We start from the raw sequence: 26,062 nt of genomic DNA, 5'->3' as shown, positions 1-26,062 counted from the left end.
AAAGTTTCATGTTGCGCCAAGAATACTATTTATTTTATGCCCATCATACAGTGTTGCCATTAGCCTTTTTTATGGATTCACCCAAACAAATGGCAACAAACTATATGTTTGGTCTAGTTTTTCAATGTAAAGATATATAAAAAGAAATATAAAGAAATAAGGAATGGCTCAAGACTTTTGCTCAGTGCTGTATAGATATAAAAAGACCACTTTGGACTGAAACTTGGATGTTTCACTATTTTCTGACAATATATAGAAAAAGTATAAAAGTATTCAGCAGATTCATGAAAAAAAATCAGCTCCAGCATTAACTGATGTAGTTTTCCTTCTTTTTGTCTTCATGTACAGTACAGGGTGAATATTACTAAATGTACTGCATATCTGAATAGAACTAAGTTGTGTCAAATAGGAATCATATTCCAAAGCTCCTTTTCCCATGTTTAGCTTAATCCAAACATGTGTTTGTTCACCAGCCAAGTGTTAACAGGGGTTTCCAGAACATGCCAACCTGCTGTGAAGTCTCTATGATGGAGCAGCTTCACATTGTTCATGCCACAGGATTTTGATTTGAATGTAAATTATCCAAAAGTCTTCAAAGTATCCAAAAAGCAGAGGATGCCACATTGTCTGTGCGATTCACTCAAACAGATTTCCCTCAAATTATGTTTATTTATTCATTTGCCTGAGAAGCCTGTGGAAATGCAGCTCAGCTGACTACCACTGTTAGAAACGGTGCATCCATGTGCTTAAATATAGACTGGTAACAATTTGAAGGTAGCTAGTGAAATCACATTTTGCTAATAAAATGGAGTCTACAGACATACTTATTGTATTATAATTGTATAATGTACATTACTAGTACTGACAGTCATTCTGCTACATGTTTTTTCACCTAATGTTTCATTATTATTGAATGCACCTTCAGACAGCAGATCTTTAAACCTGCACTGGAGCCAGCGATTCAGTGTTTTTGGTACTTGCAGTAAATGTGATAATATTGTCTTTTCTTTTTGTTCTTTTGGTAACAATCATTAAGGGAGAAGACAGAAAAAGATCAGATAAAACACCATCAGCGTTGTAAGAAATTGTGCTTTCACCATGAAAGAGCATTAAAATGTCTTTATTTGAGAAAAGTCAGGCATGTGTTAACAAAACATATATGATCTAGTGACAAATGCAGTGTAACATGCTGTTTCAGTAGCATAAAAATAGCTACATGTGGACATGATTGTTTCACATATTGTTGATTGGCGGGACTGATGATATTTAGTGTCAATTGTGCTTCTAAAACAAGTCTATAGTAAGATCAGAAGAGGAGAAACACTATGTTTGGGTAAGTGCAGGAAGTAAGTGGGTAAGATGGCTGAATCACTGTGTTGTCTACATCTCCATTAGCCTTGCTGGCAGGCATGGAATGTGCAAGACTTTTCCAGATCTGTTGGGAAGAGATGCAAACAAAAACAATTGGAGAATATCGAGCATGAATGTTATTTTATCTGGTACAAGATGGTATAAAATTATCATTTAAATGCTAAGTAATTTCTGCAGTAGTACAAACCTGAAGCAGTATCGCTGCAATGTCTCAGTGCCTTCATGGCATCCATGTAAGCTTCTCCCAAAAACTGCTCATAGGTTCTTCCCTCTGGTACCTCCTGGAGACACTTAGTGGAGTCTTGGAAGAGAAGGTTCTTTCCATTCTCTGACTGGAACATTCTGAATGAAGGATCAGTCCCAGTGTTTCCAAATATGGCCTAAGAACAAAATTTAGGTTTGAAGCAGTTATTTAGTTTTTAGATTTCTATTACACTGGTTACTTTACTCATTGAAACCAGCAAAATGTGGAAAAACAGAAGTCATCATGAGTTTTGTAACTATTGGTTTTTGAAATGCCAAGGTCCCCCCACTTGAGATCAAGTGCAAGTACAGTCATATCAAAAAGAAAGTTTTCACAGGACTCTATGCAGTTGTGACAAACTAGGTACACTCCATGATTCAGTAGCAAGTAGAATCAACTTTGGGAGCAGTAACTTGAAGTGTTTGTGCCACGTTGCTGTAAAAGAAGCCCAAATCAACACCCCTCCGCCACCAGTTTCTATGAGGTGTTTGTGCGAACATGTTATGTTTGATTTTGGACAAACATGGTCCTGTACATTAAGGCCAAACGTTTCCACTTTGGTCTCATCCGCCCAGAGAACATTGTTCAATTCAATTCAATTTCTTTATTGTCCCACAAGGGGAAATTAGTTTAGCAGCAGGATAAAAAATAAACAGAACAATACTATAAAATAATAATGACAATAATAATGATAGAAAGTTCAAGGACAATTGTTTGCCATTAAGGAGACAAGACGCAGTAGGGATAAAAGAGACCTGGAGTCTTTTAGTCCTCCTCGGAGGTACTCTAAAACGGCGGCCGGAAGGCAACAACTCAAACTCACTGAAGTGGATGGTTCACACAATTAATAATAGTGAGCCTTTCTAAGCACATTTCTATTGTAGATGGCCAAAAGTCCATCTTGCCAGCGCCCTGAAATTTTGCTAGCAGTTTTTACCAGAAGTCCCAACCGATTCTTATTCTTCACCGTCAGGTTACCAAACCAGGCAGCGATACAAAAAGACATCACAGATTCGATAAAATTTCTATAAAACAAGGACAACATCTCAGATGAGACATTAAAAGATCTCATTTTCCTTAAAAAGAACAGTCTTTGTTGAACTTTTTTAGTAGTGGCATCAGCATGAGATTCAAAACACAGTTTATGGTCAAGTACCACGCCTAGATATTTATAACTCTCCACTATCCCAATATCAGCAGTATTAATGATAGTAGGTGATGAGCTATAAGAGGACTTCCTAAAATCAATAATCATGTCTTTAGTTTTTGACACATTAAGTGAAAGGAAGGACTCATCACACCAATTCACAAAATCATCTACAACCTGTCCATGGCCTGACTCATCCCCCACTAGAAGACTCACGATTACTGTGTCGTCAGCAAACTTCAGGATATGTCTGTTCGTGAAATTGCTGCGACACTCATTTGTGTACAGAATGAACAGAAGGGGAGAGAGGCAACAACCCTGGGGTGATCCAGTAGAGGAGGAGAGCACATCAGAAAATACATGATTCACCCTCACACATTGTGACCTATTGGTCAGAAAGTCTATCACCCAGCCGACCAGACTAGTGTCAAGCTTAAAATGATTGTAAAGCCTGTCAGCAAGTAAGAGGGGTTGAATTGTATTAAATGCAGATGAAAAGTCAGCAAATAATAATCTTGCATGGGTGTGAGGGGCCTCAAGATGCTTATACAAGAGATGCAGGAGTGTGACAACAGCATCCTCCACACCTCTCCCTGCTCTATAGGCAAACTGGAAGGGGTCAAGATGGTGTTCAACCTGCATTAAAATCTCCTTCTTAATTATCTTCTCAAATGACTTCATCACTAAAGAAGTCAGGCCTAAAATCATTCAGTGCCTTAGGAGAACTGCCCTTAGCAACAGGAACAATAATAGCATGTTTCCAAATCTTAGGTACTGTCTGTAGCTCTAAAGAAAGTGAGAAGATACAGGGAGTGCAGAATTATTAGGCAAGTTGTATTATTGAGGAATAATTTTATTATTGAACAACAACCATGTTCTCAATGAACCCAAAAAACTCATTAATATCAAAGCTGAATGTTTTTGGAAGTAGTTTTTAGTTTGTTTTTAGTTTTAGCTATTTTAGGGGGATATCTGTGTGTGCAGGTGACTATTACTGTGCATAATTATTAGGCAACTTAACAAAAAACAAATATATACCCATTTCAATTATTTATTTTTACCAGTGAAACCAATATAACATCTCCACATTCACAAATATACATTTCTGACATTCAAAAACAAAACAAAAACAAATCAGCGACCAATATAGCCACCTTTCTTTGCAAGGACACTCAAAAGCCTGCCATCCATGGATCCTGTCAGTGTTTTGATCTGTTCACCATCAACATTGCGTGCAGCAGCAACCACAGCCTCCCAGACACTGTTCAGAGAGGTGTACTGTTTTCCCTCCTTGTAAATCTCACATTTGATGATGGACCACAGGTTCTCAATGGGGTTCAGATCAGGTGAACAAGGAGGCCATGTCATTAGTTTTTCTTCTTTTATACCCTTTCTTGCCAGCCACGCTGTGGAGTACTTGGACGCGTGTGATGGAGCACTGTCCTGCATGAAAATCATGTTTTTCTTGAAGGATGCAGACTTCTTCCTGTACCACTGCTTGAAGAAGGTGTCTTCCAGAAACTGGCAGTAGGACTGGGAGTTGAGCTTCACTCCATCCTCAACCCGAAAAGGCCCCACAAGCTCATCTTTGATGATACCAGCCCAAACCAGTACTCCACCTCCACCTTGCTGGCGTCTGAGTCGGACTGGAGCTCTCTGCCCTTTACCAATCCAGCCACGGGCCCATCCATCTGGCCCATCAAGACTCACTCTCATTTCATCAGTCCATAAAACCTTAGAAAAATCAGTCTTGAGATATTTCTTGGCCCAGTCTTGACGTTTCAGCTTGTGTGTCTTGTTCAGTGGTGGTCGTCTTTCAGCCTTTCTTACCTTGGCCATGTCTCTGAGTATTGCACACCTTGTGCTTTTGGGCACTCCAGTGATGTTGCAGCTCTGAAATATGGCCAAACTGGTGGCAAGTGGCATCTTGGCAGCTGCACGCTTGACTTTTCTCAGTTCATGGGCAGTTATTTTGCGCCTTGGTTTTTCCACACGCTTCTTGCGACCCTGTTGACTATTTTGAATGAAACGCTTGATTGTTCGATGATCACGCTTCAGAAGCTTTGCAATTTTAAGATTGCTGCATCCCTCTGCAAGATATCTCACTATTTTTGACTTTTCTGAGCCTGTCAAGTCCTTCTTTTGACCCATTTTGCCAAAGGAAAGGAAGTTGCCTAATAATTATGCACACCTGATATAGGGTGTTGATGTCATTAGACCACACCCCTTCTCATTACAGAGATGCACATCACCTAATATGCTTAATTGGTAGTAGGCTTTCGAGCCTATACAGCTTGGAGTAAGACAACATGCATGAAGAGGATGATGTGGACAAAATACTCATTTGCCTAATAATTCTGCACTCCCTGTATAGTGAAAAATCCCACTCAGCTGATCAGCACAAGTTCTCAGTACCTGTCCACAGATGTTGTCAGGTCCAGGACTCTTGCTTTTGGTGTGTCTAAAAAGATTAGCTACCGCCCTCTCATCAATACAAATTGATGGGGGAGTGATAGTCTTTTCCCTCAGTGTGCTGGTCTGCCTAGAACAGTCATAGTTCTCAAAACGAAGGTAAAAACTGTTAAGACTGTCTGCCAGGTGTTTGTCAGAGGTAAACCCCTCTAAGGTAATGCTATTTTTACCTTTCGTGTGTAGCCCTGCCATTGTTTTCATACCAAGCCAAGCTCTTTTGAGGTTGTTACTGCTGAGTTCTGCCTCAATCTTATTTCTGTACCTCATCTTGGCAATCTTTATTGCAGCCCTCACCTCCTTCCTCAATATTCTCACAGTGGGAACGTCTCCCTCGTTAAAAGCAATTTTCCTTTTAAGAATCAGATCCTTAATATCTTTAGAGAGCCACGGTTTGTTCTGACTGGAATCACAGAGTCTTTGCAAAAAGAGATGTAGCTACACACCACATCAGTGAGTTCATCCAAATCAGAAGAGCTCTCTTGAAACAAGGACCAGTCAGTGCAATCAAAACACCCCTGAAGGGCAACACAATTGTCTTTTGTCCAGACATTAGTACGCTTCACACAGGCCTTCTCCCTCCTAATCATAGATCTGTAAGCAGGGAGGAGGTGAATAACATTGTGATCCGAAGAACCTAGCGCAGGTCCAGCCACAGACTTATATGCCCCCTTAATTGGTCCATAACACAAATCCAGCGTTTTGTTATGCCTTGTAGGACAAGTGACATATTGAAAGAAATTGTTCAGTGATTTCTTAAGATTACAATTGTTAAAATCACCAAGAATAAAATTAGGAGCATCCGGAGAGAGAGTCTGCAGATTGTGTACCACTTTAAAAATGGCGTAAGCAGCAACTTTAACGTCAGCTTTAGGATGAATGTAAACAACAGTGACAAAAATTTGAGGGAACTCCCTCGGTAAGTAAAAAGGCCTGACAGGTACTGAAAGGAGCTCGATGTCAGGAAGACACAACCGCTCCCGCACAGTAAAGTTATTACACCAGCCCTGGTTGATATACAAACATACCCCTCCTCCGTGAGATTTGCGTGTTACTCAACAGTTCCGATCCAATCTGACAGGGGTCCCAAAGCCGCTGATTCGCAGTGAAGTGTCACTGTCCATATCGGTCAGCCATGTCTCGGTAAGCGCCATCAGACAAGCCTCCCTGTATTCCCGTAGATGAAGCACATTTCCTTGTAATTCATCCGTTTTGTTCCTAAGAGATTGGACATTGGCCAGAATCATAGAAGGCAGAGGAACACGATTCTTCCGCCGAAGTTTTCTTACACGCTGACGCACGCTGCTTTTCTTTCCGCGTTTTCTCAAGCGGCTGGGCTTTCCAAAATTAGTCTTTGACCGGGCAAATAAATCCTCACCAAGAATGACATTTGTCCGAGCATTAGAAGAGTCGTACATAGACAAACAGGACCACCGTAATCCAAGTAGTTCCTCGCGTGTATAAGTGATTGTCAGTGACAGTGAATGACTCCAGGTGAATATCGGCAAAAACAATAAAACTAAGGTGTAGAAGATCTCCATCTCGGCAAAAAGTTAGAACCACGGTTAAGAACAGAGTTAAAACAAAGTTAAAAACAAAAAGAAAAAAAGAAAGAAAAAGAGAAAGAAAACGCCAATAAACACCTGCTGCAGGTCGCCACAAGAGCAGCGCCCTCCTCCCCTTATACGTGGGTTTGTTATCTGTTCCAGAAGTCTCTTGGTTTGTTCAGATGCAACTCTGCAAATATAAGCTGTCCTGCTATATTCTCTGTAGAGAGAAACGGCTTTATCTTTCCAAACAAGCTACATTTGCTCAGTCTTTTTCTAATTCTGCTGTCATAAGCTTTAACATTTAGCATGTTAACTGAGGCCTGTAGAGTCTTAGATGTAGCCCCTACAAAGGGACAATGTTAAAGTTGTCAGAGTTAATTGGCAACTATTTGGAAAATCAGTTAAAAATTCATTGTTGTGCTCAAAGCAGAATGCCAAACAAACTGTATGCAGCTTCTGTAATGACAGGATGCTTCTCTATTTCAGACTCAGCATCTGTGTCGGCTAGAGAAGTTGAACCTTGATGTAAGATTTTTGCACTAGGAATTCAGTGCTTTGAAACAACAACAATTTTATTTTAAGCTCTTATTTCATTTCAAGTAGCTCTCTTAGACTTTATCACAAACCTGCTGCTCCTGAAGGATGCGGACCACCTTACTGTGGCTGTCTGGGCGAGTCACCACAGCGTGTGCAGGCGCCAGAGCCAAGTGACAAGTGGCATAATCACTGATCTCCACTGGTCCTTTCCCAGGGCAGATGAGCTGGTAATCAGACGATCTCAGATTACGAGCCCAGTCTGGACCGTTACCTTCGGTAAAGAGAGGTGGAATAATGTTTAGAAGCTGTTGTAATGTCATTGGAGCAGGTAGTGCAGATCAGTGCAGTCCTCTTACCATCGCTGTTTTCTGTCACAGTTGTGTGTTTAACGAAGGCAACATCACCACCACCCTCAACCAGACACCTGTAATGATATGCCATACATCATGACTTTGGAGACAAAGAGTGAAGTTGGGGGTAAATGGCTAACCAATTAAAAATTACACCTTATCATTGCTAAAGTTCACAACAATTTTAAAAAAGATTAAAAAGTCCTGGTTTTAGGAGGAAAACATGCTTCAGCTTTTTTGGCTGTTTACAAAAGAAATATATAAGAAAAAAAACATAACAGTAGCTGCCAAGATTGAGAAGAGCCGGTTCTGTTGTTTTCCAGTGCTTCCTCTCTTTGCTAACTTTCTCCTTAGACACAAACTTGTATGCGATGCCATTCTGTTTCTTGCTGTACCTAAAGGCTCCAGCAGAACCGTAGTACTTCTCATCAGCGCTGGCTTTGCATTTGGCCTCGTCTCTCACAGCTTTACCGCTGCCGATGCACAGAGAACAGAACGGAGAGGTGGGCTCTGCTCCGGGGGCACAGCCGCTACTGAAGAACTTAGCTGATGAGAAGAAGAGATGCAGAAAGAGTTCCACAATCAGCAAACCTCTCTTTTGTCAAGGTTAATGGAAGATTGTGGCTTTTGTTTAAATATAGATTAATCACATGAGTCATCTAAACAAACTTTTTTAGAAAAAGGGGAGATGTATCATTTCGGTGGGTGGCTTTAACCTCCTAGGACCTGGCGTCCACATATGTGGACATCACATTTTGGGCTATTTACACCAAAATACTCAATTTTGCTCTACAAGGGCCTGATATCCACTTACAAGGACATTATACTGCTACTGTTCTATCAAAATTTTAAAAGAATATCCTCATATGTGGCTCTTATTTTTCAGAAAAACAAAAATAAGGTAAAAAAAATGAATCTGGTAATTCTTTGTTTTTACATTCATCAAGTCTAGGGCTGGGTATCGTCACTGATTTCTAGAATCGATTCGATCCACGATTCAATTCAATTCGATTTTAATCTGGGACATTTTGCCTCAGACAATCAGAAATATTATAATTCAGATCAGTACATTTACATATTTTTGTATCTATAAAAAGGAAGCTGACACTTTCGAGACTTTATCAAAGGTGTAAGCATCACAGCAGATGCCTTTGTGTCAAAGCAGCTGAAGATAAAACACAGAAAAACATGAAGGTGGTTTTCCTGGCCTGGGATTTTATAAAAATATTCTGCAGTACATCAAAAACGAAAGAAAATCATTAATCAACTTATGAACATTACCTCTGAAGTTACAGCGGTTTTATTAGAGACACGGCTAAGCGTTTTGCATTTTGTATAATTTTAAAAAGTTTAAATTTGTTCAGAAGCCTATTAAACGGCAGAAATTAGGTTTTCTTTTCGGAAGTATGTAAAAGGAAAAAACAAACATCGGCCGACAGCGCTGTAAATAACGGTAGTCTTGTGCGTAACAAGCAAGCGAATAATAGTGTTCTTGAAGTACACTGAGAGAGAGAGAGAGAGCTGTGCATGAATTGTGATTTTATTGTGGTGGAAGCAAAACAGTAAAAGTCAGAGGGAATTCATGACGATGTTTATGTGAAGCTTAGTTTGGATCTTCTTTTGCTGCTGGTTCGGTCAATATTGTTTGGAGAGAGATAAAACTAGCAGCTTTAGAATCAGCGCAAAAAGGGCGTGAACACAAAGCACGGACCCGCCGAAACATCAGAATCAGCGAGCTGTCGGCTTTCAGCCCCGACCGTGTCCGTGCCGTCGGGTAAGAAAGGCGACATCTCACTGATTCTGATCCGCGGGTCCGCGCATCGTGTTTACGTCTTTGTGCAGAAGCCGTGTACCTGCTCTCATTTACTGTTTTAAATGTTTGGTGGTTGTCAAACTTTCGTGACGTTTCACCTGAGATTTTGGAATTTTGGGCAAAATACATTTATATAAAAAAAATCGATTCAGGATTTTAATGAATCGATATCACGTTATCCAAGCCAGAATCGATTTTAATCGATGAATCGATTATTAAAACCCAGCCCTAATCAGGTCCCAATCAGCCCAAATATCAAAGAGAAATTGAAAATGCATGCCGTGGAAGAGCTCGGGTCTTAGGAGGTTAAATTTCTTTCTGTTGGTAAAAGAAGGAAGAAGCTCGCAGTCACTCACTGAAGTCACAGTCATGTTCTCTGTTGTAGATTAGACCCATGGGGATGTTCCAGCCAGCAGTTCTGCCGATGCCTGTGTGGCAAGACTTCTTGCCCTTCAGATTCTCCCAGGTCACCCCTGAACCCTTCTTTACCACAGCAACAGCATAGTATGCGGAGATTGTGACTGAGAGTGGATACGGGAAGTAGACATTTCAGATCATTCAACTGGAGAGAGACATTCATATAAATCTACTCTGTTTGTGACTAATTAATTTGAAATTAATCCACTTTTTAAAGGTCATCTTTCATTATAATGGTGGATACTTACAAAACCGGAGCCACTAAAATTTTAGACAATGTACAAGCAATACCTATGAGCTAAATGCTAGGTCTCCAGATTTATGTAAATGCTCAATTTGGGGATTTATTTAGTATTGTTTTTTAAATCTTGGTTGTTTGTAATGCCATAAAGAGACTATATCCTTAATATATAATGAAGACAAGCTCCATCCACCTGTTGTTCAAAGCTTCAGAGGTTTCAGAGGATAAACTAAGGGGTCACTAATGAATAAATAAGGATTCCTTGAACTGGTTGTTCATATAAAGCTAGTTAAATTATAGTTGTAGTTGTAGTAGTAGAGTGGTAGAGTCCAAGGATAAAAATACAAATCTGGTCATCAGCACAACAGGTCTTCAAAGCTGTGTTACAATTAAAATGATGCACTTCTCTAGACTTTTTTAAAAATTTGTCCACATCATAAAAAGAGGAGGAAAAAGATGAAAGTTTACTACCATCAGAGCGGCTGCACAAGTCTGTGAGAGGAGACGAAATGAACAAATATTACTCATATAGAAAAGGTGAAACAAGACACAGGATTGTGTGTGTGTTATTTCTTCTTCTTGTTATCTACCTTGGTCATACTGCTCCACCATGACAGGAACCAGGCCACACTTTCCAGCCGTAAACACCTGACCTCCATCCACGGCTATTGCGTCAGCGTCTTTACGCTGCGGGGCGATTCAAAGCAGAGATGAATGTCATAGAGTGGAGACAAAAAATAAATAAATAAAATAAAATAAAGATTTTGATATTTCCTACAGAGTTTACCATAATCTTCTTCAGGCACTCTTCAACTGTAGGGGCGCTCTGGCATTCAATGGAGGTGGTGTCCTCAGACACACTGCTGATGCTCCACGTGTCACACCTGGCGGTCTCAGCATGGCCCACAGCACACCATCTAATGGCAGGGGATGCAACGTCTAATGCCTGCTCTGGAGACGGAAGAAAGGCTTAGACATAGGCCAGACCGACACCTGACTAACAATTGTGTTTCTGCCTGTCTTGCTTGTCTTCTTTACCTTTTTTAAGGGAATGGACGATGCTCATGTAGTTAGCACCCAGATACAGGAAGGAGTCTGTGTTTGGGGGCACCCTCAAGAGCCTCACTGTTGAATCTTTGAACATCAGGTTCTTGGCGGGCGCGTAGGCTTCAGATGAGAAGAGGTTAAAGCTCTGAAAAGGCAGCAAGTGAGATGATTCATTAGGAAAGCAATGAGGCTGCTGAAACACAAAGAATCAGAATACGTTGAAATGAGATGTTATTCAGTGGACTTCCTACGTGGTCAGTCTGAACTCGGTCAAGGGTCTCCCAGATAAAGTCGGCCAGCTGTGGATCCTTGCGAGTAATAACAGCGTCACCTGGCACTCTGGCCAGGAAGCAGGTGTTATAGTTGTCAATAGGTGCTCTGGTGTTGTCCTTGCACAGTAGCTCGTACATTGGCTTATCCGATTCTGGAAGTGTGACATGACACAGGTTTTACATCAGTGTTTTTCACAGTTATTCTTTCCCATATTTTGTAGAAGTTTCAGGGTGTTTAAGACCATTTTAATCATTTGAGAAAATGACACTCTTGGTCAATGTGATTGCTCTGAAATTTGCTTTGAAATTCTGCTTGACTTGTCCTTGACTTGTGCAGTGTGCAACAGTTGTATTTGTATGTCATGCATGTTCATCAGGTCCCTTCTTGTCCCAGTCGCTTTTCAAAATGAAATTTTTAATCTCGGTGAGGCTCGTTTTTGATGAATAAAACCTGACAATGCTATGATGCAGTGCTTCTTTATATGTTCGAATGGATAAAGGTTGTTGTGATACTGACCTGGCACAGTGAGATGCTTCACAAAAGCCACATCTCCAGCTCCCTCGGCCAAACACCTGTTACAAAAGTCATATTATTACAGATAAAAGGTTCGGCTAAATGTGTAGAAGTTTATGTTCACTAATGAGAAGCATTAAAAAGTGGACACTGACTGAAAGGCTCCATTGTAGTCATAGTAAGGCTCCCTCTGGGACCTGGAGCAGTCTCCCTTGCACAGTTCACACAGCTTGCTGCCTCTTGCTGCCCCAGGGGCACAGCTGGCATGGAAGAAGGTGCTCACCGCTGCATAACAAAAAACAAGGCCACAGTCATAATTTAGAAAAGAAAACCAAAACACTGACAGAAGAGCCAGAGTGTCACCACTGTCTCCCTTTAAAGACAAATATTAAAGTTCCCATATGCATTTTTATCATTTAGAAGTTTCATATTATCCTGTGTGTGCAGAGTTTGCATCCATGGGATACTGCATATACCAGTTTCTTTCATGTTAGGTTAATTGTCAATTCTAAACTGACCATATGTACGAATGTGAGTGTGAGTGGTTTTCCTGTCTTGGCCCCTAACAGACTGGCAACCTTTCCCCCCTCTCACCCTGAGAGACAGGCTCCAGCCCCTGTAATCCGGAATTGGTTAAGAAGATGGATGGATATTGATCTGTTCAACTGTCTAACAGGCCTAACTAGTCTAAACGCCCTAGTTTTTGAACTTCAGTTAATTATATTTAACAAAAGGAAGTGTTATAAGTGATAAGAAGTGCTGACAGGCACAGGATTTTATAATCCCTGGGCAGAAGCAAGGTCTCTCTTGGAAATGAGATTTTTAATCTCAATGAGATTTTTTTACCTGGTTAAATAAATGACTAATAAAAAAGAAGCTAGGTAGCCCCTTCCCTGTCTGTTTCTACTTTTCCTGTAGTTTTGATCCCATCAATAAATTCTTGTCAGTAAAGCAAATAAGTGTGTTTAATTGTTTCTCAGGTGTCCAGTTTCTCATTAAAAGGTCTGATCTTATTGTCCTTTGACCATACATGCACTAAAACTGTCAAATGTTATTAGCTAACCAGAAAAAAAAGTCCCTCACCTTCCTCCAAAGGTTTGTCTTCAATGCCACCCCACTCAATAACATCCATGGACACTAGAGATCCTATGGGAATGTTCCAGCCTGCAGATTTCCCCAAACCAGTGTGGCATGATTTCTTCCCCCTGAGATCTCTGAAGCCAAATCCAGTATTCTTCTTTGCCACAGCAACAACGTAGTAGCAGGTTTCCCCAGCTGAATGAATGAAAAAAAAAAAAGGATACAATATTATTGAAACAGCTAAATCACATTCACATAAAACGCTAAACATGTTCTTGCTTGAGCTTATTTCATTAGGCTACTAATGACAGCTGATGACTGGACATACCCATGCCATAGTCCTCAGCAATGATGGGATGGAGATCGTAGTTGCTCAAGCCAGCAGTGTAAATGTCCCCACCATCCACAGTAATGGCATCTGCTTCACCAGCCTGCCCGAGAGTATTTGTTGTATGACTGAGGTCAAGTCATTTTTACAGAGAATTTCACTGGATAAGTTGAAGGCATTGGTAGTTTTTTCCCCACATTAAATGCTTAAAAGGGTTTAAAAAAAATTATTCATCCTCAACAAACATGATGCAATAATTTTGAGTAAAGTGAGTAAAGCTGAAATATATAAAATCAAATGTTTCTTTAATGAGCTAAATAATAATCAAGGAAAATGTGCTTGGTATAAACTGAATCCATGCCAATCAAATACATTTTATTTGACAAGCTTCCATTAAATGTAACATTTAAATTGTATTTATGTAACCAAATTAAATTGAATATTTAGATGCAATTGAAATAGTTAAAGTCAAAGCATTTGGGGCGGATTTTATTTTTTAATATTTTTAACTCTACTCCATTTTTCTAGAACACTCCACAGCAGATACAGTTAGTTTATCTTTACTTTAGATATGTTTTAGTAGTAGTTCGAGTATGAACCTACTCGAAGAAAGTGAAGAAAAAAAACAATAAAATGAAGTAATTACATTCACTTATTTTTACTTAAGTAACATTTCAGAATAAGCAGAGCACTGTGAACCTTCAGTTATATTGCATTTATAACAATTGCCCAGGTCAAAGTCTATTATTGAGCATTTGTGGTCAATTTGGTGCTCTGGATGTAAAAAGCGCTCACCTTAATGGCAACAATGCACTCTAGGGTGTTTTCTTTTTTCACACAGATGACGCAAGGAATCGCAGCGGCGAGATCTGAACATTTACGCAATTCTTGGTCTGACTTGACGCACCATTTCACCTTCTGAGAGCCGGGTGCAGCGAACTCTTTGCCTACTTCGTAGTGCGGGGCTGAAAAGCTTTTACCGAGCAGTCCAAGCAGCGCCACTAGGAGGAGAGGCTTCATGTTGGGCGGTGGGGTCTCCGGATCAGCAGAGCAGAGAGACTGGGAGGCTGCTCGGGCTTTTATAGCAAACCTGAGTGGACCGGGACAAACGATAAAAACGCCACAGTTTGCTCAGGTTTCCTAATGTGTGCGCGTGTGGGGCCGCGCGTGTGTACTTTAGTGTGCAAAAGACCGAGATTAGGTTTCATGGACAATCTGAAATTGCCACATAATACGAAATCACATTTAGTCATCTGAAACAGTTTGTTTGCACAATTTGAAATCAGAAATATTTAGAGATGAGCATATTTAGGATACACGTGCAGGACCAAAAATCTTTGTTTTCAGGTGGAGAAATAAAAGCAGCTGATCGGTTGATCGACTTCAGGGGTTAAAGGTTTGATCAGAGGACAATACATTCTGCAGCAGAGTTTAAATTACATTTAAGAGGAAAAAAATGAAGTTTTTAATGCAGTAAACCCCAGCATTCTGGTCTCAGGACTAACCAGCCACGTGAAGAGGATTTTGGTGTCTGAATACAAGTATTTATGGCACAATGTGAAAATACTCCACTACATGTAAAAAGCCTTGCAATGGAATATCTTCACAGTCATGCTGAAGTTAACTTAAAAAAGAAAGAAAGAAAGAAAAAACATCTAAATATTGGTCCAGAATGTAACTCTGGACTGCTTAAAATAGAGAATTTAATAGACTGATGTGATGTTTTGCAGGAAAGAATGGATTTCCTGAAATATTTGTTGTAGAAACATCTTTAGAAATAGTGCAAATATTTTAATTTTTAAGTAAATACGGTGGAGTAGAAGTATAAAATGCCACCAGACTTTATATAGCACACAAAATATTGTATTTCTTGAGAAAATGTCTTTATTTTGCATTTTGTTTTTTAATTTAATATAATTGTCTTTATTCTGTATCCAGAAGTGGCATAAAAGTTTCATTCAATATTTATAATTATTCAGCCTCTAAAATCAGAACCTGCAAACTTTTCTTTTCTTTTTTTTTACTTGGAAAAGTTGCAGTTTGTGTGACCCACTTGGGAGCCGTGTTTACAGACTCAATATTACCTAATGCAAGCACTAAGGTTCATGCTGATTTGCAAATTTGACCAATAAGACCGCTCCCTTCATTCTCAGCCATCAAATATAGAGATATCACTTAATACCTCTCATAATACATTTCATGTTTAATGACGCATGTTCGGTGGCGTCGGCGGATGATCCAACCACCGAACCCTGCCCTGTTTCTTTTTTTTCCCCCCTTTTGTCTTTGCTTCTTGATAAAAAGGAGAATATACTTGCCTACATATCCTATTCTACATGCTTTTAAACCATTTAAAATTACAGTTCATAGTTTTATATGTGAATTATATAATGTTAAATTACTATTAAACAAATGACTAAGTATTTTAGACTTTACTTCAGCCATATTCCATATAAATCAGGTATCATACAAAAATAAAAACAGCTTCAATTACAGTCATGACAATAAAAGAATATGACTTTAAGGACTTAACAACATTACTTCAGTTATACTACACCAACATCTCTGATACATTAGCACTAAGGGAACACTGAATGACCTGCTGGTTTTTGTCCATAAAACTACTCATCTAAGATTACCACAAAGTAAAAGATCTCTCAGCAAAATTATGCAACATTTTAGGCACACTATTGCCCCTATCAAATCAGTGACCTGGGATTTTTTATTCTAAACATGAACTACTGTTACAGCAACAGACATGGACTACTGGTGCCCCACACAACAACTCAATGTCCACTATGTGAAGGAGCCAAACACATGCCTGCTCCTCTCGTTAACTGAGATAAACTGCTGGCATATTTGTTTTACATCTATACTGTCCAGTCTCTCCTGGTGGACATGGCATACAGCAGCATTGTTTAATCTCATTTGAGTCATTGTTGACCTTAGCCATCTTTTTAGTCTTCTGAGAGCACTGAAGCTTCTTTCAGCCTGAGTACATGCGTTTTATCCTCAGATTAAAATTATTATTATGTGCCTGATGTGCCTCACCTTTGGCCCTGGCTCCTCCCCTCTGACTGCACTAGGACATATTGCCACCTGATAAAATAACACATTGATTCGTGCCATATAAAAAGTGAGACATGTCAATTCACATTCTTTGTCAAATGTACACTAATGAATCAATTTACATCAGCAGCCTAACAATTATCATGATAATAAATACTAGTTAATCTATAGCACCAAATCATCAGTCAGTCACCTGTGACCTCGCCTCTTCACCTCTGTCCGAGCTACAACATGGCAGAGCTGCCTCTGTCACCTGATAAATAACAGTGAGACATTCCAAATACATGCAGTGATGCATGTGCTTCAAATACAGTCATGAATCAACAAGTCATCATCCAATTTCACCTGTGATCTTGTATCAACATTACTCTCTGAGCTTTGCGCTGGTTCTTCTGTCACCTGACAAATAGGACATACATGACAATAAGAATAAAATGTGTAGCTGCTTCAGTGTTTCTGTCTATTTGTGCAGATCTTGACTCATCAGTAATGTTTGTAGGGTGAGTGCATTTTTAAAACATTTTGTGCAAACTGCACTACAAGGTGGAATATTTGCAAAATCATGACGACCTCATGATATTTTGTCTCAAAAATTAACCCTATGAATATGTCAGCACCATTAGGATGAAATTATTGTGTCACCAACATTTTACCGTTAGACATATAATTTTAACAGCCTCTGTAAACTAATATCCTGGCTTGCTCGAGGCTCCGTTTTCTCTGACAGTTTCAATCAAAATTAGAAATGTTACTCTGAGACTGAGATAACTAATAGTGCTGCCTGTTGTGCAGTTAGTTTCCAAAACAGGTTATTCATGGTTACATACAATTTTAGACTGATGTGGGCCAAAGCCTAGCATAGCCTGTAACGTTATTGTGACGGACACATTTTATGAGTGAGCTTGACTTTAAGCGACTTACAGGTTTCTTTGAAAAATACTTTCTTATATCCAGGTTCTTCCTTTTTGCTGCCATCCTCCTCTCCTCCTTGCAGGTCCTCGCAGCGCAGGCTTGCCGCTGCTAAACCTAAACAGAGCTCCCTGAAAGGCACAGCCAATCACATTGGCCATATTTGTCACATGAGGTAGGACTCCAGTAGAGAACGTAATTTAACTCTTTCTGCACCGCTGGGTGAATGAGACGTTGACAGTTGACAGTTTTTTTTTTTTTCTTTCTATCGGGTTTGTTTTTCTTTACTCGCAGAGATCAAATTATTGGTGGGGACAATTCAATAATCGCTTGATATTGGTGGGGACATGTCCCTTCCGTCCATGCCAAATCTACGCCCTTGACCCATAGTCCAGCCAATGATGCGATTCACATTCGTATATACGCAGCCACTCAACGTCGTTGACAGGCTATGACAGCGTCCTTATGTGCCCACACCGGAGTTTTAGCTAGCAAAGCAGCGTGGCTGATGTGGAGTGAAGCCACGTTAATGACAACGAGTACAACCATTGGAGATGTGAGCAGGATAGACGAACAATTGACGGAAAAAGTGTGGACTTTATACCAGTTTTTAAATTGTGTTGATAGGCCACGTAAAACCAGAGTTGTGATAAAAAAATATGCAATGTTTGGTTTTCTTCCTGAATACTTGTTGTTTATATTTACTGCAGGACGAAATGGTAAAAACGGCGTTTTATAAGAAAAAAGGCTCGAAAGCGCTCTCCGCCTGTGAGCAAAAACAACCCCCCACCGTCCCCCTTTCCTATTCGTCCAAAAAAGTACCATGTCGACCAATCAAAAAATGATATGGCAACGTGGCATCTAGTTGTTAAGAAACGGGGGGAATTTTTAGGAGTGACGGCGGTGTTTTGACATGTGAGAGATTTGAGACGTTTAGCGCAAATCTTGTGTAGTTAGTGTGTAGTGTAGTCAATAGTTTTGTGTGTGTCAGAACAATAAGGCGACTGCTGAATGTTACAGGTGTTACAGGAGTGATACATCTCCTGTTGTCAGGCCTGCAGGTATCAGGCTGTTGTTCTCCTTTATCTCACAGTGGACAGAAATTATTTTTTCGAGTGGCACAAATAATTTATGTGGCATCAGATTTCATGCAGAACAGCTGATTGTTCTGTAAATAGTTGGCCACTGTTGGCAAGGGCACTTCCAAAAAGGAGAACTAGAAGAAAATCAGTCAGGAGCAATACTCTGTGGCCTTCCCTGCGCAGGGGGGCGTTGACTGTCCAGTGCAGCTGTTGTCACTTCATTTGGACCAAACCAGGTGGAATGGATCCCGATGTGCGATGTTTCTCCTGTGCGAAGCCGGTACGCCTCCGAGTCGCATGGGTAACTTCCCGGGAAATTAAAATTTGATGCAGTTTCCTTGGTCATGTGATGCAGGAGCTTGACTCCTTTGATCAACCGAGGCCTCCGTATTCAAACTGAGTCATTATCTGGAACAACACTAAGCTGATATCTTTAACTCTTTTACGGTGTTTTTAAAAAGCGCATTTGAGTACTTACATTTCCATCACAGCTGGGACATGATGTTGCTGAGTAGACTGTGATTAGCCTCTTGTTGCAGAAGACAATGAAGTTAGCTTAACTTTATTTTACTCAGTGTTGGGTAAGTTACTTTAAATTAGTAACTTAGTTACATTTCTAGTTACTTCTATCAAAAGTAACTCAGTTACTTCAAGTTACTCGTTACTTTCAGAGTAACTAGTTACTAGGGAAAGTAACTTTGGTTTTACTCAGAATTCTCTTGTTAATGTGTTGCTTCCATAACTGGATACCCAGCCAGACTGCCAGTCTTCTAGCTTGCTTACTTGCCACAAGTGCACTGTGCCACCTACCAATAGAAAGGAAAAAATAATGTGCACATTTCCACGAGAGAAATCCCACGCCTGGACCGTCGTTGACCGCTGCATGATTCTAGCCTGCTTTTTACATCCAACACAAAACTGCAGATGAGCTGCATACAGGGCTGGACTGGGACAAAAAAATCGTCCCAGGCATTTTGACTAGAGACCGGCCCACCATTATAGGAAAAATCATAAAGCCTTTGAATGAAAACAAACACTGTTGTGACAGTGATGTACACTGTTCTGATGGTATATATGTATCGATTAGAGATGGACCGATCCGATATTACGTATCGGTATCGGTCCGATACTGACGTAAATTACTGGATCGGATATCGGAGAGAAATAAAAAATGTAATCCGATCCATTAAATATCAAAAAAGCACCTCACAAAACTTGCGACAAGGCGTAACTGGGCTCATAACCGTAGCACGTCAGAGCATTATGCATCACGTGATAGAGCGGCTGTGTGTATTTGTAGCCTCGCTAGCAAACCAGCATTTCATCTCCAAGGAAGTTATCCCAGAGAGAAGTAAAGCAAGTGTGTAAGTTCATCTCTGAATGTTTGTAAAGCATTTGCACGTTAAGCTTAACAACAGATGCCTCTTCTCTCTCCCCCTCCTGCTGCTACTTCAATCATGAAACTGATCAATGATCAGCTGATCGGCTTTTCTGTAGTGAGTCCGTCTCTCTTCTTTGTTTTTGGCCCACTTTTTGGCCCCAGAAAGAGGAAACCAGCAGCTGAACAACAGCAGCACGTTTACGCTTGATAAGCTGTTGTTAGAATTTATTTAATATTACTTTCTACACCAGGATCCTTTTCTACGTAGCTGACGGCTGGTAACTGTGCAGGGGCGGATCTAGCAAAGTTTATCCAGGGGGGCCGATAGGGCATTAAAAGGGAAAGGGGGGCAAACAAAGACATACTTTTCTTTCTTATTCTCATTTAAAATGTCTAGCTTTTAATAAATAATTATCCGAATCTTACACCCAAAGCTTTAATCTGATGTAAAATGTGTAGAAGTCCATTACTGTATATAGTAACTGTTAAGTCTAATATACCCTAGTAAGCTATAGTACTTTTTCCTTTGGGAAGGTACCATCTGTGCAGTCTGCAATTCTATTGAAGAAAGATGTTGAATCTATTTAATTATTCTTGAAAAATACTTTAATTCTGTGCATTTTTTTCACACTGCATCAAATTAAAGTTCATTACGTCGATTAAGCATCATGAGGTGGAGGGTGGGGGGTGGTTCCCTATTTATTTTTGCTGGGAGTTTGCAACCCTATTAGTTAGGTTGCTTAATATTTCTGCTAAGTACTCTTTAAAATACCAGAATAGGGAGGATGGAGTAGGTTTAAGTTTATTAGATTGATCAGTATTGCTGAACTATGAAATATTTTGGGCGCAGTGTATTTTTTACATACAGGTATAACAGAATAGCTTTAGTGTTGTTGTTTATTTAAACCTGAGTATGAACTTATACAAAATGCAGCAATATATTAAAAAACAGTTTTATTGATTAAAAACACACTATATCGGATTCATATCGGTATCGGCAGATATCCAAATTTATGATATCGGTATCGGACATAAAAAAGTGGTATCGTGCCATCTCTAGTATCGATCTATCAATTGTTTGTTGTAAGACTCAGATAATTATTTTTTTTTAAAGCTAGACATTTTAAATGAGAATAATAAAGAAAAGTATTTCCTTGTGCTCCCCTTTCCCTGTTAATGCCCTACATGGACCCCCTGGCATCACTTTGCTAGATCCGCCCCTGCACAGTTACCAGCTGTCAGCTACATAGAAAAGGATCCTGGTGTTATTTGTCTCTCAGAAACCGTTGATAACTTCCCTTCAACTCATCCATGTCACCTAAAAGGTAAACCTGTTTCTCCATCACCTGTTCAGCTCTGATGATTCAGTAAGGACATCTCCTGGTTTCATCTTCATGTTTCCCTCTCACCACATATCCAAACCGACATCATACCAGCAGCTTTCACAGCTGTGGCTCCAGCAAACATCAGCTGATACTAGCAATTAATATTAAATCAATTCTAACAACAGCTGATCAAGCTTAAACGTGCTGCTGTTGTTTAGCGCAACATCCGCTGGTTTCCTCTTTCTGGCGCAAAGTGGGCGATAAATAAACAAGAGAGAAAAGCCGATCAGCTGATCATTGATCAGTTTCATGATTAAAGTAGAAACAGGAGAGGGAGGGGGAGAGAATGAGAGAAGAAGAGGCAGCTGACAGCGTAAACACAGAATAACTCCAGCTTTGTGTCTTTTTCATTGTAGCTGAAGTCCGGGACAAACTGCGGTCCTTTTCACCTCAGTACGAAACGCGTAATATTTTCTCTGAATACCAGACGATTCTGTTTTTTAGGGTACGGTTGGCAACTCTAATAATTAACCGTATGAACAAAATAAAGTTTTTTCTATAAAGTTTCTATACACAGCTGTATAGAAACTCCGTCATGCTAGCTAGCACGCAGTACGAAAAAGTCAGCATAACGAAAATAAACTCCACCTAAACTTGGTTTATATCTGACCCAGATAGACTGCAGGTCATAACTTCTTACCTGAAGTTCAGTTCACCTGACACTCGGACCGGCGGCCGCTTCGGGTCTCTCCTCTTGCCTCCCTTTTCCTTCATCCACCTGCTGGCTTCCACCACTTGCTAATGTTATTGAATCTGTGGAAGCTCTGCGATAGCCACCACACGAAGTAACGAATAACGAGCCTATCTAAATCCCAGTAACGAGTAACGCGTTACTTAATAACGCGTTAGTCCCAACACTGATTTTACTGCATCATGTTTGATTGAGAATCTGATCACTTCTATTTAATGAATGTTAATCTGTTTAATACCATGAAATAATTACTAATGTATCTGATATTAATTTTGAGTTGTTTAACAAAGCAGTAGTAAGGGAATATAGTACAGTACTGAGCAAAAGTCTCAAGCCATTTCTCATATATATATATATATATATATATATATATATATATACATATATATATATATGTACAGTGTTGGGTGTAACGCATTACTTAGTAACGCTTACTTAGTAACGCTTACTTGGTTACTTAGTTACTAAGTAACGCGTTACTGTAATTAAATTACTTTTCCACTGAAAAAGTAGAGTAACTGATTACTGTTCATTTTTAGGTATTTTAATTACAGTTACTTACAATGTACTTGCGTTACATTGTAAAATAATTAAACTCGCTGAATATCATTATTTAATTTCAATAATTTATCTTCTAAACTAGAAGTAAACTGCCGCTTTAACATTGCTGTAGTGCAGCTGCACGTCATTTCGCGCCAGTTTGCTGCATAGTCATATTCTAAAGCGGAAGATGTCGGACTCGGCTGAAGCGAGTGGCTGTTTTATGAAATGGACATATTCCCGTCTCTTCACTTTTCTGAAACAAGCAGACAAGAACATTACAGTAATATGTAAAAACTATCGGCCGCTGTTAATAGCACGAGTAATCTACTGAAGCGCCTGACACGAGAGCATAGACGAACACTTCTGAGTGATCCTTGTTCATCATCCATGGATAACACCGCGGCAACTCCTGCTAAGCAGGCAAAACTTGATTTTACTTCAGCAGCACAGAAAGCGTCTGAAGGTGAGCTTAAAAAAATAATTGCAGGCTACATTGTGGAAGAGATGCTACCGCTGCGTACTGAGTCTCCGTCTTTTAAAAAATGTATTTATTATTTAAAGAGTTTAATTTCTATTGTTTGTCCACTCAAGGTTTATAGGGAAGTATTTAGTTAAATTACTTATTTAGTAATTAAGTTACTTTTCAGACACAGTAATTAGATAAGTATTTTAAATACAATATTGATTGATATTGAAGTAATTAGTAATTAATTACTAATTAGGAACTTACCCAACACTGTATACATATATGAATACCGCAGCTAGGAATAATGGAATAGGACTCCGGTTCTATTTTGTGGGTTTTCTCTCTGAACTGGGGCCATGATTAAGAGGGACGGCCGGGGGCATTCGTATTGTGCTGCTAGAGGTGAAATTCTTGGTCCGGCGGGGACTGGTGAGTGTCAGCACCACAGTCCAGGATGAGACAACGAACATCCAAGAATACATTGGGAAGATGGCCCCAACTGACCGAGTGCTCAGTGAATACCTCAGGCAGCAGAAACCCAAGAAAGAGGAGGGAGACGAGGAACCATCATGGAAGGACAGGCCCCTGCACGGTATGTACCACCGGCAGATAGAGGGGGTGGCTGATATCCAGAAATCCTACCAGTGGCTGGACAAAGCTGGACTGAAAGACAGCACAGAGGCACTAATCATGGCAGCACAAGAACAAGCTCTGAGTACAAGATCTATAGAGGCTGGGGTCTATCACACCAGGCAAGACCCCAGGTGCAGGCTGTGTAAAGATGCCCCTGAGACAATCCAGCACATAACAGCAGGGTGCAAGATGCTAGCAGGCAAGGCATACATGGAACGCCATAACCAAGTGGGCGGGATAGTGTACAGGAACATCTGTGCTGAGTATAACCTGGAAGTCCTGAGGTCAAAATGGGAGATGCCCCCAAGGGTGATGGAGAATGACCGAGCTAAGATCCTGTGGGACTTCCAGATAGAGACGGACAAAATGGTGGTGGCTAACCAACCGGACATAGTGGTGGTAGACAAACAGGAGAAGACGGCTGTAGTGATCGATGTAGCGGTTCCGAATGACAGCAATATCAGGAAGAAGGAACACGAGAAGCTGGAGAAATACCAAGGGCTCAGAGAAGAGCTCGAGAGGATGTGGAGGGTGAAGGTAATGGTGGTCCCCGTGGTAATCGGAGCATTCATGGAAATAAAGTATATACCATTCCCATTGTCTTTAGAGTCACTGTCCTGCTTGAAAATGAAGCCGATGCCAATGGAATGCTTTCCAGGTGGTATTGCATGGTAGATCAATGGATCAGTCCCTTCACCACTGGCTGAAATGCAGCCCAAAGCATGACACAGCCTCCACTGTGTTATACTGATGACAGTGTACTACACTCACTGTTGTACGTCTCTTCTGACCTCTGTGCACACTCAAAATAATTTGACGAAAAATTCATATTTGGATTCATTACTGACCTGTTGGCAAGGTTATTATACTTAACTGAAACAAAACTAAAAACTGATATTGTATGGGGGAAAATTGTTTTTGTTTTAGTTAACATAGCTAAAAATAAAAACTAGACCTTGAAAAAAATTAACTCGTCAACTTGGAAAACTAAAATAAAATAAAAATAGTTAGTTTTAGTATTTGTTAATGTGGTAAAATGTGGTAAAAATTTGTTGTCATTGTTGTGTTTTTATTGTAATAAATGTTCTTGTGCAGTTTTGCATACCTCAGCCTTTTCTTATTGCTTCCATTTCTTGAGCATGGTTTCTTGAAAGACGGCCCTCCAGTGAGACCATTTCTAATGAGGTTTCAGTGAACAGCAGAGGGATCAACTGAGGGCCAGATGTGTCTGTCGGGTCCTGTGTCAGGTCTTTTCTGGACTATTTTCAGATTTCTTCAGAAGATGACTTTCAAAAACTTTTCATTTGTTGTTGATATTTTTTTCAGACCTGCTACTCATTCTTCTGTCCTCCACTTGTCCAGTGTCCACATATTTTCTTTAAGGATACACAGCACACCGCACTAAGATATGCCAAAGTTTCATGTTGCGCCAAGAATACTATTTATTTTATGCCCATCGTACAGTGTTGCCATTAGCCTTTTTTATGGATTCACCCAAACAAATGGCAACAAACTATATGTTTGGTCTAGTTTTTCAATGTAAAGATATATAAAAAGAAATATAAAGAAATAAGGAATGGCTCAAGACTTGCTCAGTGCTGTATAGATATAAAAAGACCACTTTGGACTGAAACTTGGATGTTTCACTATTTTCTGACAATATATAGAAAAAGTATAAAAGTATTCAGCAGATTCATGAAAAAAAATCAGCTCCAGCATTAACTGATGTAGTTTTCCTTCTTTTTGTCTTCATGTACAGTACAGGGTGAATATTACTAAATGTACTGCATATCTGAATAGAACTAAGTTGTGTCAAATAGGAATCATATTCCAAAGCTCCTTTTCCCATGTTTAGCTTAATCCAACCTTGAGTTTGTTCACCAGCCAAGTGTTAACAGGGGTTTCCAGAACATGCCAACCTGCTGTGAAGTCTCTATGATGGAGCAGCTTCACATTGTTCATGCCACAGGATTTTGATTTGAATGTAAATTATCCAAAAGTCTTCAAAGTATCCAAAAAGCAGAGGATGCCACATTGTCTGTGTGATTCACTCAAACAGATTTCCCTCAAATTATGTTTATTTATTCATTTACCTGTGAAGCCTGTGGAAATGCAGCTCAGCTGACTACCACTGTTAGAAACGGTGCATCCATGTGCTTAAATATAGACTGGTAACAATTTGAAGGTAGCTAGTGAAATCACATTTTGCTAAAAAAAAAAAAAATGGAGTCTACAGACATACTTAATGTATTATAATTGTGTAATGTACATTACTAGTACTGACAGTCATTCTGCTACATGTTTTTTCACCTAATGTTTCATTTTTATTGAATGCACCTTCAGACAGCAGATCTTTAAACCTGCACTGGAGCCAGCGATTCAGTGTTTTTGGTACTTGCAGTAAATGTGATAATATTGTCTTTTCTTTTTTGTTCTTTTGGTAACAATCATTAAGGGAGAAGACAGAAAAAGATCAGATAAAACACCATCAGCGTTGTAAGAAATTGTGTTTTCACCGTGAAA

The 26,062-nt window shown here is 39.8% G+C and overlaps 1 protein-coding gene across 1 annotated transcript; it reads right to left on the bottom strand.

The window, feature by feature from the left end:
• Positions 1-1,104: 1,104 nt before the first annotated feature.
• LOC106097915 (serotransferrin) lies at positions 1,105-16,511 on the bottom strand. The gene is made up of 17 exons (XM_019347604.2): positions 16,432-16,511; positions 14,176-14,470; positions 13,381-13,483; positions 13,056-13,247; positions 12,128-12,257; positions 11,976-12,031; positions 11,438-11,610; positions 11,178-11,331; positions 10,927-11,090; positions 10,730-10,826; positions 10,611-10,631; positions 9,838-10,002; positions 8,064-8,214; positions 7,675-7,742; positions 7,408-7,589; positions 1,559-1,751; positions 1,105-1,435 (listed from the first exon to the last, which is right to left on the bottom strand). Exons 1-17 carry the CDS (start codon positions 16,494-16,496, stop codon positions 1,392-1,394), a joined length of 2,253 nt encoding a protein of 750 aa, XP_019203149.2. The 5' UTR covers positions 16,497-16,511; the 3' UTR covers positions 1,105-1,391.
• Positions 16,512-26,062: the final 9,551 nt, after the last annotated feature.

The sequence above is a fragment of the Oreochromis niloticus genome, linkage group LG18, assembly GCF_001858045.2.
Source record: "Oreochromis niloticus isolate F11D_XX linkage group LG18, O_niloticus_UMD_NMBU, whole genome shotgun sequence".
NCBI classification, from domain to species: Eukaryota; Metazoa; Chordata; class Actinopteri; order Cichliformes; family Cichlidae; genus Oreochromis; species Oreochromis niloticus.
This window is presented reverse-complemented; position numbering and strand designations above follow the sequence as displayed.

Bases quoted from the DNA above. Each gene is read 5' to 3' on its own strand.
- LOC106097915 (XM_019347604.2), bottom strand. From the start codon at position 16,496: ATGTGTTATTTTATCAGGTGGCAATATGTCCTAGTGCAGTCAGAGGGG. The intron at 14,471-16,431 runs GTGAGGCACATC...CGGTCCACTCAG, and splicing joins GGGAGGAGCCAGGGCCAAAG to GTTTGCTATAAAAGCCCGAG. The intron at 12,258-13,055 runs GTGAGGGACTTT...TTTGTTATGCAG, and splicing joins AGACAAACCTTTGGAGGAAG to CGGTGAGCACCTTCTTCCAT.